The 13,104-nt window shown below is 37.5% G+C and overlaps 1 protein-coding gene across 20 annotated transcripts in view; it reads left to right on the forward strand.

Moving 5' to 3' along the window:
• Positions 1-13,104, forward strand: part of Pard3 (par-3 family cell polarity regulator) — a 527,188-nt gene that overhangs the window by 242,576 nt on the left and 271,508 nt on the right. For all 20 annotated transcript variants that reach the window (XM_005398126.2, XM_013521392.1, XM_013521386.1 and 17 more), the window contains 2 exons: positions 10,220-10,311; positions 12,071-12,154. In XM_005398126.2, coding sequence (XP_005398183.1) covers positions 10,220-10,311; positions 12,071-12,154 — 176 coding nt within the window. The remainder of the gene's footprint in view (positions 1-10,219; positions 10,312-12,070; positions 12,155-13,104) is intronic.

The following is a 13,104-nucleotide window of genomic DNA, read 5'->3' on the forward strand; positions in this document are numbered from 1 at the left end:
TTATATAACAATATAATAGGGAAAATCTATGATTTCAAAAAACTAGAAGCAAGCACTCAAATGTGCTCAAAAAGGTAGAAACAATCTTAATATCTTTTGGTGGGAAAGATAATCATCTCATATCAGTACTTCATTATCTTAAAGATTATGGCATACTTTAATCATTGTAACCTAAATTTTCTTCCATAGAAGATGGAAGAGTTTTACTTTTAAAAAAAAAAAAAAATGGTCTGGACATGCTGGTGTATGCCTGTAATCCCTGCAGTCTGGAGGCCAAGGCATGAGGGTCACAGCAAATTTGTGGCCAAACTGGGCTATATAGTGAGTTCAAAGCCAACCTGAACTATATAGACTGTGTCTCAGAAAACAAAACCAAACAAAAAAGGAAAAACAAAACAAAAAAACCCTCCTCAAAACAACAACAGAACAACAAAAACCCCAGATGGTATGTTATAGATAACGTTTTGGTTTCATTTAGCCAGAGTGTGACCTCCTTAGCATTTATTAGCTATCACGTAGTGTTCTCAGTACCTCACATCAATGAACTCGGTTGCTCTTCATAGAAACTCTATGAGGTCTATGCTTTTAACCTCAGTTTATAGATGAGGACACTGAGGCACAGAGAAGTTAAGCTCCCCCAAAACATTGTGCATGCAGAATTCCTGTTCACATCATTCTAAGCTGTCACAACAAATGAAACAACACATGGTTAATTAATACTTTAAAGTATTGTACTTATTTAATTTTTATTTGACATATCATTTTGAGAATTATGGACAGTGCAACAGTATGTAGTTAATTAGTTTTATTATTGTTAGTAGCTAATATTAATGATAAACATTTGAAATAATAATTTAAAATTGAATGTTCAAACAAATCAACATTGCTGAATCTGTTGGTTCAAATGTACCGTATAGTAGTCACATTTTATCAGAAATAACATAATCCCATAATCCCTAGGAAATCTAACTAGCGTTTGCTTCACTGAATTTAAATGCAACGTTAAGTGAAAGGAAGGCTTTTTGCTGTTGTTGATGTGTTTTTTAAATTTTATGTTCTAATCTGCTTACTTCATCCAAGCCATTTACTGGTTTTAAGTAAGTTAATGACTGTATTTCCTTTGTGAAATTATAATATTGCATTGAAAAGTAATAAGCCAGTACAAATTCCAGTACATGTTTACAGCGATGGAGTTTGATGGGGACCCATGTGTTGCTCTTTACTTGTTTATTAACAATTTGAAATAATAAAGTGTGAGGCTACTGGGAGAAGAAATGTTTTCTTAAGTCCTTTCTAATAGGTAATGACCACATGCATACTCATCATCCAGGCAGAGAGTGTGTGGATGTGCATCTCGGTTCCTCCTGAAGTCTCTGCTAGGCTTCTGTGGACCCCAGGGCCCAAGGGTGAACTTGCCTTCTAGAGACTCCTTCCTGGTCACTCCTCCCCAGTCACCTCGATTCTCTGTTTGATTCTCACAAAAACAATTCCTACCTTTTGTCAGAAATCAACTGAAATGTCTTCTGCTCTGGAGCTCATTTGATAAGGCATCTCACTGGTCTGCCTCTCTTTTGTTCTTCCTGAACTCTTCTCCCAGTCAGAATAGTAGGCCGAAACATGAGTTGTTTTAAAAGCTCTGCTTGATTTCTAGGATCAATTAAATGTTTCACAGAGTGGCACAGTCACAAGTCCCGCTTGTGAGCTTCTCTGTCACACCATGTTCTTCCCAAGCCCTGGATTCTCATCACAATTAATTTTCAGAGAGATTATTTTATATATATATATATATATATATATATATATATATAAAATGTGTGTGTGTATATGTATATGTGTAGTAAGCCTTTAAGAAATCAATAAAAATTACATTTATTTCTAAGCAGTTTTATGCACATTGTAAAAATACTTCAAGCTATAAATACACAGTAAAAATCTCTTGTAATCCTGCCTCCCGGGTAGAACTGGTGGTGACATTTCCCTAGATATAACTCTTGATGTTCATGAGTGACATCTGTCTCTCAAAAATTCTCAAAAAAATTGAATAGAAATTGCCACTTATACAAAAGTACCTGTACATTATGGTATTACCGTAATGTAATATTTATTTACATCAAACATTTTATTACACTTTGTCACAGATTCTGGTCCTGATGCTAACTGGTTGGCTTGGATCAGATTCTCTACTTAGTAATTCTGGGTCACTCTTTCATGAGTAAAATAAAGTGGAAAAACAAAATGAAACAAAACACTGAAACTAAAATACTTAATGTAGTTTTCAAAATCTCCATTTTGCCAGTGCAGGGAAGTAGAAACTCTTGTCTAGGCTGAATTTTCTCCCAATATGAATTCCTACCTTTTGTGAGCATTAACTGACTGAGAGAGTGTATGTGTGATTTTGGTGCATTCTAACCAGATGTTTAGTAAAATGACTTCTCTGTCTTTCCCCTAAATGTTTTATTTTCACATGTGAGGTGCTTTCCACATAGTGCTATCCCTGTGTCCATCACAACAAGCTTATGGGATAAAGTTGTCTCCTTCACTTAGACTGAGGAGTGGGGCCAGGCTGGGATGACCAGGCATGGTGGATGCAGGACTTCCACTAGGTCTGCTGTCTGCTGTGTCACTGCCAGTGTGGGCAGAGCATCTCCTGATACAGTTTCGTGTAACATATTCAGTAAACGTTGTTAATGAGTATTTTGTATATTAACACTGCTTATTTATCAAACTATAGCATGCTCAAATCATTCAGAGCTTGTCATGTGGTCATGTGGCTCAATCATGTTGGAAAAAAGATCTTGTATCTATATAACCCGCCAGCCCCACCTATTGAAATACTTCTAAGGGTTTATTCAGGGTTAAATTGAGGTTATATTAAGGACTAAAGAAGTAATTGGTACCTAGTATAATTTTATTTTTTATTTTACATATATGTGTATGTGTGTGTGCGCATGTGTGCGTGTGGACACATAGGCACGTGTGCTGAGGATTGTATCATGTATTTCAGGTTTTTTTTTTTCCCTTTGAAAGAAAATGATTTGAGCTGGGCATGGTGGCACATTACTGTTGTGGGGAACCGCTCAGACTGCTTCAAAGCTCAGGGGCATCTGAGGACACCTGAGGATGTGACCCCACCTGTGTAACACAGGTGTACAGTGGGACACAGTTATGTAACCTTGATTTAATGCAGATGAAAAATGTATGTGCTGGTTACAGTACTATGTAAGAATGTAAATATGAGATAACAACCTGCATAAGAATTATACAGTAAGGAGGCAGGCAGCTCTTGCTCTTACGTTCTGCTCCTTGTGGCCTGCTGTTGTTGCTGATGTCTTGCACACATGTGTTCTTTAACCTTGGGGCCTCACCCTTGAAAATCTCCCTTGGGCAACACCCCCCACCTCCAGTGGGCTGACAACTGTAATCCTGGGACTCAGGAGTCTGAGGCAAGAAGAATTGCCGCAAGTTCAAAGCCAGCCCGACTACATAGCAAGACATTGTCTCAAAAAACCACAAAAATGTTTTGTACTTCTTACTAGCAACAAAATATTCACTAGTGATTTAAATAAAAGTTTACTTAAAACTCACTTTCATTTCAGCCTTAGTAAACAAATGTTAATCTTGCAAATATTTTTACACTGAAGAGAGACTGATCTTTTTAAATGAGAATAGTTATATATGGTCTTTTAATATATATCTGAGTAAGGTGTCATTTACATACCCATGGATTATTTATCTCACACCTAAAATAGAACATTTTAAAATTTCACCTCAGTGAGGATTAGAATGGTATTTTTAGAAAAGCAAGATTGGTCAGATCACAGAATCTCTTTTCAACAATCCACTGGGTTTCATTGATATTCAAAGGAAAACCGGTGGGCGTTATTCTGGTAAGCAGTGCACATCTGCATATCTGTACATGTGCACATCCGCCACCAGACTGGTTGGTTGGATGAAAATTACCTGAACAGTGAAGCAGCAGTGCCCAACCCCCATCAGGCATGGACCAGAAAGTAAATAAAGAAATAGTAGTGTATGACAAGATCCCACCCTATTTGATTCCTCATGCGCTGAACTCCGAATAATCTACAAGAAGCACACTTGCCTTTGGAAACTTAATTTTGAGATTTTCTTCTGCCTGTAACAGTTGCAAAGGCCCCTACTTTTTGTTCTCTGTGGTTAGACAGCTTTCATAAATCAGCACCATCTGTTCTTCTTTTAAAGAAGCCTCTTGCTTCTTTGGTTGTGTGGAGTCTTGTGTATGTTTCAGGACAGGAAACATGTCATTTTTTTGGGAAATGGAAATTTCATGGGTGATGTTAAACACAGCATTTGATCAGGATTAGCTTGAGGTGAGAATGTTGGGGATCTGGTTGTAGTATGCAGCTCACATACAATGTGAACATCATAGGGACTGAATGATTCCTCATAGAATCCTAAATAATTTGGTGTTGAACTCTGTTTAGTAGAGCACAGTTTATATTACATGAATTATACTGTGTCTAAAAGTATAACAGCTATTAATTTTCTTCTAGTAGAAATTTTATTTTAAAAGGTCTTATTTAGTATATAATATTGCCTATCCATAAAGTATATCAATTGCAGTTTTTTTCATGAATTTTTTTATTCTAGTGAAATATAATGATCATGAAGTAAAGTTTCATGATTATTACAGACTTTTTACTTTCAGTGTTGAAGTACCCCTCTCCCCAGATGTTTTCAATTGTTCCCCACCTTTGATGGAAAATTACTTTCCCCCCGGTGATTTGGCCAATTAATCAAGTAGTTGCAACATTAACACAACGCCTTCTGGAATCCTATTTGTGATACTTAGGGGACCTGGAAACAGATTCTCTCAGGAATTATTTTCCAGCAAATGTAATCCTAAGGAAAAGTGGCTTAATCCATCCTGTCAACATGTAAATGAATATTTTCTCTAGGATCCTATAGCTCATCAGTAGCTAACATGTCTCTCATTAATTTAGGAAAATCCTCACTTCCTTCTATGCTTCCTAAGCATAAAAATAAAAAATAAGCTCATAGGACGTTTAAGTAGGGTTCTGTAACTTAGTTTTTTATAAAACAGTTTTAAAATGATAACAAGTCTGAAGTGAGGCTTTTCTTTCAAGTAATAATAAAAAAATTTAGTTCTTTGAAGCTCAAAATTCCAGTGTAGCTATGCTTAGATTTTGGATTAAGTTTTGTTATGTTTTTGTGAGATAGTGTGGTTTGGTGTTTCCTGTTTCAAAAACATTTGTAGCCTTATTTTCTATGGTAAATGGCAGAGGCAGAATCCAAGTCTTAACTGTTTTAGTGACAATTGGTACAACTTTACAGTGATAGCCACCTGAAATTTTTGGATTTTTTTTTTTTTTTAATGTGTGAAGCTGGTGAAGATATCTAGCATTCAGATGGAGGTTGACAGAGCCAGAAAAATTTCCAAATACAAATGACATTTAAGAGTTGAACCAAATTTTGCTTTACTTTATATTATCACTTGTGATTTCAAAAATGTGTTATCTAAGGCTAGGGGTATAGATCGGAGCCAGAGGGCTTCCTGGGAGACCCTGGGTTCAATCCTAGTACCAAAACATATATGCATAAAAAATAAAATAAATACTGTTACCTATTGGCACTCTTTATACTACAGGTATGTGCACGATAATAAACTTATTCCTCTGTACTAGAAGCTCAAAATAGTTTTTACATAAATTTCCATTTCCCTTTCCCTCCCAGGTATTCCTAACCTATCTAAAACTTACTTCTCTCACGGGCTTATCCAATGTTTCTTTTCTCTGTCTTAAAAGAAAAACAGACCATTTAAATCTAATGGGAACAACACATCTAGAACTCGGAAGCATTGCAGAGTGATTCAGAGTGCACTCCTTAAAATATGATTAGCTATTTTTATAATCAAAAAAAGGGGGAATGAAATACAGAGTACCTAATTGGTCTTAATATTGCTACAGCAGAGGTTCAATTCAGGGCTGAGGTGTAACTTAGGGATGCAGCATGTACCTAGCGTGAAGGAGGCACCAGGTTTGATCTCAGCACGGGTTAAAAAAAAAGTAACCCTTCACATGGCATGGCCATGTGAGAATCGCTCACTGGGTAAGCAGTCAGGAACTCTGAACTTTTATACTTTCTTTCTCAAAGGTAAAATTTCTGTGGCTTTTTAAAACTTTGTTTTATTTTCTTGATATGTATCTTTAATTTTTTTCCCTACAGTTCTTTGTCAGGGTTGTTAAATGTCTATTATTTAGCAAATATTTAAAAGTACCAGGCCGTTTATTAATTTTTTTTCTCATGGAGATGACTTCCCTGACTCAACAGCCCTTCAGCTCCAGTCAGAACTGGTTTCTGCTTCCATTGGGGGTTGGTCTGCCCATATTCTGCTATTTTCCTTGGCTTCTTAGCCTGTTTCATTGGAGTTTGCTGGACCTCATGCCAAAACAGTTTTATAAGAAACTGTCCTTGGTAGGCATGGTGGCACATGTCTGTAATCCTAGCATTTGGGAGGCTCAGGCAGGAGGATCACAAGTGAGTTTAAGGCTGACCTGGGCTTCATGTTGAGTTTGAGGCCAGGCTGAACTACATAGTGAAACCCTGTCTTAAAAGGAAAAACAGCAAAACAAAAAAAGCAAAGAACAATCAACTCACGCTTGATTTGATTTTTTTGTTTTGTTGAGCAAAAATCATTTTTTCTTTATATAGAAGGTATAACTTTTCTATCTAGCAAAATTTAGTGTTACAACTTCAGGCATTGCCATCGCAGAGCAGTTGTTAAGGATATGCTAGTAATCGTGCAGATGTTGTTATTTGCCAATGCTTCAGTCAAACCTGTTGTTCAGGGAAAATTCTGCATGGCACTCTTGCATTTTTGTACAACGTGAGGATAGAGAGCATTGTTTTGAGGATGTTTGGCGGCGTAGCCATAGTGTCTACCTCTGTAGCAGTAAGCAGGTGTGTTTGCTGTTGTGTAAAAGGTTTGAGTTCCGTACATCCAGAGTTCTTCTGTGTGTGCCAGAGGCCCCTGGCTCTCTTTATGGCCCTGGTGAGGATTTTTGCTTAAGAAACCACTGCGTATAAGGACAGTGCTCTGACTAAAGGAGTTGTGCATAGTAATCAGTGTTCTCTCTGTTCCAGCAGTGGCGTATCTTCTGTCAGCATCCCGGGAGGCTGATATCAGGGTGCTTTACAACTCTCTTTAATATTAACATATCTTTTAAATGATGCATCATGATTATATTTACAAAGTGCTCTACAGTTCTTGACATTTACTTTCTTTTTGGAAAATTACCTTAACTACTAACCAACCCATACTCTTTCTCCTGCCATTCACTTGATTGTAGCATTCAGTAGTTTATCTTTTTCTTGATTTATTTTCCTCCCAAAAATATTTTACAATGAAAATAGTTTGTGTACTGCAAAGCACAGTAAATATCAGGTGTTATACAAGTTTGCCAATTATAGACAATTTTTACAATAGTTAAGTTTGTATCCAATTGTTTTGCAACCCACATGGAGCATGAATGGACAAATGGTACTAAAATATCTTATGTGTGCATAATTACCCTTACATAGTTATCAAGGTGTGTTTTTGTACCAGAAACTTACTCTTTGTTTTGGCTTTTGATAGCATTTGTGAATTGCTGTTTGGCAATTACTGTGTGTTGGGCACCATACCACCCTTGTATAGTCTTCTTTTTAGTCCTAAGAAGAATATGTTCTTACTGTTCCCATTAAATAGAAGGGTATATAACATGTGCAGGGCTGTAAAATTAGCAAATATTAGAGTTAGTATTCACATTCAAGTATTTTTAACTTTTCCTTGTTTTAATTTTTAACATTTTAACTCTTGAACCTATATTCTTACCTTCTGTACTTCAATAAAATGGAGCGAGGGAAAAGAAAATGTACTGTCTCATGAGGAATTTCTTTAACACTATCTAGAGTAATGCTGTAGCTTTTAAATATTGATTTGATGTATACAGTAACTAAGCACCATTTGTTATGGTTACAGTGGAATCCAGTGTGTTACTCTTACTAAAAGTAACTATGTTCAGTCCCAGCTTTTAAGAAGAGTACCAGACAGCAAAGCAAAATCATATAGGAGCTGATATTTACACAGGGAGGTGTTGGGAAATTCTAACTTGTGGTTCTCACAGTACCTGCAGCTGCGCCTCGCTGCACTGAGCGCTGCAGTCCACACTCAACCCCACATGCAGCTCCCTGAATATTATGTGGTGTGCCCTGGGGGCTGAGGGTGGGCCGTGGGAGCAGTGAATGTGTGGATTAGCAGTTACGGGTTTATCGCTGGCATTGGGGTTATTCCACTTATGTGACTATTTTGTAGTGTAGCATAGGGCTTTCAGCTGGACATACATCCTTATGGCATTTCAGTAGAGCTTAAATTATTAATCCTGAATCAGAATATCTCTAAAGTACGATTATTTTTATGGCTTACATCTGGTTTGTAAACGTCGCTCTCCTCCCCTCCCCTGGTCCCAGTGGAAAAGCATCCTTTGGGAGTCGGTGTTTATATTCAGAGTGCTGTTCTTAGGCAGGTTCAAGATGCTGTTAACCTTTGAGATGTATTATGTGCCGTGCATAAGAGAGATAGATGACTAAGAAGGACATATTAGAGCCTCTCCAACACAGGATCATCCATCTTCGCGGAGCCTGGCTCCATGTGCCCCTCAGCTGGGATGCATGGAACACATCCGCGGTTCCCGGGGAGCCACGGTGCCTTCATGGCTTGCTGGGTTCCCACAGCAAATGCCAGTGGGGCACTATGAGTGCTCTGCTGCTGCCCTTACGTCCCTTCTGTAACTTAATATGTTGCTTGTCATTGTGTCTTGGTCCTGTGGTTCTTGCTTATCGCTTTGTTGATTTATATCTCTATTGATGACTCTGAGTCTCAAATACAAGAGTAAAAATATAGAATGTTTTTCCCATGACTGATTTTCTTTCCTAACACAGGGAGTTTAATAAGTTCACAATACCATCTCTGATGTCAAGTTTCTAAAGTTAAAAAAAAAGGAAATCCAGCAAATTATCTTTATATGTAAATTTTACATGTAGACTTCCAAGAAACAGATTAAATAAATTTTACTTCTTTGCTTTGTGACATCCCCAGAGATTCCTAGGGATGATTTTGCTTTAATTAGCAAAATATTTACAGAGTACTTAATAGGTGCCAGACACTAGGGATCTCAGGTAAAGTACGTGTGGGCCTCTTTACCATTGTATTTGGACAATCTGAGTCTTTTCTAAATATGCTAATTTGGTTAGCAGAACATTGATAGCAGTTCGGCATGTTTATCCTTATTCAAATAGTCTTCAAAAGCCATTTTAAGTAACACTTAAATTAGTAAATTCCTTAAGAAAGAGACAGTGGCCGGGGTTATAAATTAAGGAATATTCTTGAATGGAACTTCATTCTTTCTTTAAACAACCACATCATTTCCACATGCACGCTTTGTAGCACAGACATGCTTACCCAATGTGTACCATACTTGGATACATGTGTTGGAGGAAGGATGGATACAAATGTGGAGGCTGATTACATTGCTATTTGTGTTTTTTCTTCATGCTTGATCCTTGAGATAAAGACAGACAGAAGTGATTCTTCATGGCTGAGACCTTACTGCCTTGACAGATAACTCTAAATAGTTAGCCGGTTAGGCTATGTGAAATTTCCCAGTGTAAAAGATTTTAACTTGAGATTACACTCACCCTGTGCTCATTTTGACTGTCTCTGTTAGTGGGAACTGAGGAGCTGACACACGATGACTTCTTTGGTTTTGGTAGTGGCCCTGGCTGTCATCAGTCTTGGCTGTTTTCGTTTGTAACATTTTTAAACATACGTACCCAGTGTCACATACATTTGTTTATTAATATATCTTAATGTTGTAGTAATACATACTTGCTTCTTAAAATATACATCAGGAGAAATTAAAATAACAAGTGAAGAAAACTGGCATAAATTGAAGTTCAATGTTCTTTCCTTCTCTGGTAGTGTCTTGTTCACCTCTGGGGATATGGCGAAGTTGAGCTTTTCACATTTGCACACCCATCTTATCATTAAAGGTTATGCTCCCTGGAGAAGATCTAGTTCATGTGGCTGTAATGCCCGTTGGACTTGGTATTAACTTCCTTTCTCACTGCTAGACAGACCTAACCGAGTGCTCTTCTCCTTGTGTCTGTCTGTGGCTTCTAGGAGGAGGATGGGTCGGCAGAAGACAGCAGCCGAGTGGAGCCAGTGGGCCATGCAGACACTGGTTTGGAGAGTGTAACCAGCTTTTCTCTGGAGTAAGTTACTCATGGTTTTAACTAGATTTGTAATATTCATGTAGTATCATTAACTGCAATAAGGATTCTGAAAGCATATGGCATGAGGAATGTTTGTGCTTAACATGGCTTGCACTGATTTGATCTTCTAAAGCACATCTTTCATCTGTTGAGTTAACACTGCAATTTGAACAGCATTGCATGGTCATTCACATGTACCTGTCCAGAGTTTCATGCCTTGGCAAATACTATTAAGTTAGAATAGCAAATAGTATTTGATGGAAAATGGTCATGTTAATAGCACTGTAAACATAGTAACTGTTGTCAGATTGCTTTGTTTGTTGATATTTTGGTCATTTGTTTGTTCTTCAACTTTGCCGGATTAAAGAAAATCATGGATATACTTATTTGAAAGACTAATTGGATCATGTAAACATTGGGCATTAGAGCATAAATACTTTTTTGATTGAACAAATAATATTTCAAGATATTTGATGAAAAATTAGAGGTCATATATCTAGTACCTTGAATGTGATTTTTAAATATAAGGACAAATCAAATCTTTTTCAGTGCTTTCCAATTATCTTAAATATTGATATGTTTGAAATGGAAGATGGTCTCAGGACCTCTTCCTTTGATAGCTTAGACCAGGGACTGCAGACCTTCCAGATTCTTTCTTTGATGTTGGTAAAAGCTTGGGGTGCTGAATGAAGTATATTAACATTTTTATACTTCATTCTGTCTTCTCTTGATCTTCCAAGGGAGAGCTCCAAGTACCTTTTTGGTGAGATTGAGCCACCTCTAGAATCAGATAATGTTTAGATAAACCCTAACCAGCACTTGGAGTGTTTCTATTTAAAAAAATACTTGCCATGCCTGAGATATTTTTTAGAAAGACTGTGGAAGAAAATAAATTTATTTCAATCACACCATTCTTAGTTTTAAGAGATGTTCAAATTGTATTAGCAGTGTCTAAAAGAGGGTAGTGTTTTTTTTTTTTGTCTTTTTGAGACAGGGTCTCGCTTTGCAGTTCAGACTGGCCTTGAGCTCACTTTGTAGCCCAGGCTGGTCTCCAACTCACAATGATCCTCCTGCCTCAGCCTCCCGAGTACTGGGATTACAGGCGTGCGCCACCACGCCCGGCCTAAAAGAAGGTAGTTTTTGAGAATGGAGTTTTACAGCCCACGGTTCCAGTGTTCTTATGGCACTTAAGGAAACAGTGATTTTCCATTAGTGTAGAAGAATGGGCAGTAGGGACAACCAGAATCGCCTATGAGGGTGGAAACTTTGATCTCATTACTTTATTGGAGGGACTAGTGGTATGACATATATTAGAGCACTTTTTAAATTACCAAGTGCTATGTAGCTGTAATGCTATTGTTCAGCTAGTCTTTAGGGTCCTTGAACTAGATACCAGAGTGACACATTAAGGCAGAAGTCTAGAGATTTGACTTGCAAAGCATGAACTCATATTACACACAACAGTATGGTCCAAGAGAAATGGTCTGTGTCATTTTTAACGCAGTTATTTCTGATGATTGCTCTCCCTCCATGCCATCAGACTAGCGTTCAGGTATGTAGTGTTTGACGTTGCCTTCACCACCATGCTTTTATTCCCCAGTTTGTATGTGTATGCCTGTGTGCTTGGTGGGACAGTTGTTTCGTTCTCTTTTGTTGTTTTGTTGAGTGTCTGTGTTGTGGCGGTCTTTGTGTTGTTTGTTTCAGTTTCGGTTTGTTTACAGTACATGTTCATGCTCCCTCATTCATCATTGTCTCACAGTGATATGGTAAAGCTCGTACAAGTCTCCAACGATGGAGGGCCTCTGGGAATCCATGTAGTGCCTTTCAGTGCGCGAGGCGGCAGGTAACGTATCTTGGAGGTTTTTAATTGAATCATAATGTGAAGTGTTTTATCTGCATTTATGCTCAGATGTAGAGTGGTGTTGACCTAGCATATGCTTAATGGGAAACATTTTCACTTGGGGGCAACTGCTACTTTATTCCAACGTATATGTCCGAATCACAGCAAGCACTTAGCCTAATGAAGAGAGCTTTCTCAGGCATGGGAAGAAATCATGCATTTAAAATGTCCTAATAAGTTTATTGTTCAGCACATCTGAGCACACTTTTGACTTTGCTGTAAATTGATGACTTTAGAGTCTGAATTCTACTTGGAAATAAAAAGTTAGTGAGACCTTAATGTGATTGTTTAGAAAGACTCATCCAATAAAAGTGACCTGGGTAACTTAGATGATGATTTAAATTTGCCTCTATGATTATTGAGTTTTATAATTTTACACAATTTTGATGATTTCTAAAAATCTTTGAAGTTTTAGAAAATTTCCTAGTACTCCAGACTTCACTACTGTAAGGACCACAACGCCCTTAACAAAAATGCAAGTGTTGCATGAGTTTCCCTGATTCTGTTCCTTTTTTTTTCAGTAAAATAACTTTTTTTGGGTGGGGGCTAAATATAATCAAGTAGCATGAGTTGAATTTGCACTGATGCATGGGAAGCTCCGATAGAGACAAGTGGAGCTCGTCACATCCATCCCCAGGGGCACAGACCTTCGGCCGTTAGTTGGTCATTGAAGTTTTATTGCATCCTGTCTTACCTACCTATCTAATGATTACCTTGCAAGACATATTTGTGAACTCTTTGCCTTCTTAATTTTGAACTTACTTGTTTCATTCTTACCACATTTTTTGTTGTTTTTTATTTAAGCTTTTGTTTTCATAGGAAGAGAGTATAGGAAGTTGGAAAAGAGTCAAGAACCTAGACTAGAGGTGGAGCTCTTAGACCAGTGACTGAAA

This window comes from Chinchilla lanigera, unplaced genomic scaffold, assembly GCF_000276665.1.
Source record: "Chinchilla lanigera isolate Chin_1 unplaced genomic scaffold, ChiLan1.0 scaffold00061, whole genome shotgun sequence".
Classification (NCBI taxonomy): domain Eukaryota; kingdom Metazoa; phylum Chordata; class Mammalia; order Rodentia; family Chinchillidae; genus Chinchilla; species Chinchilla lanigera.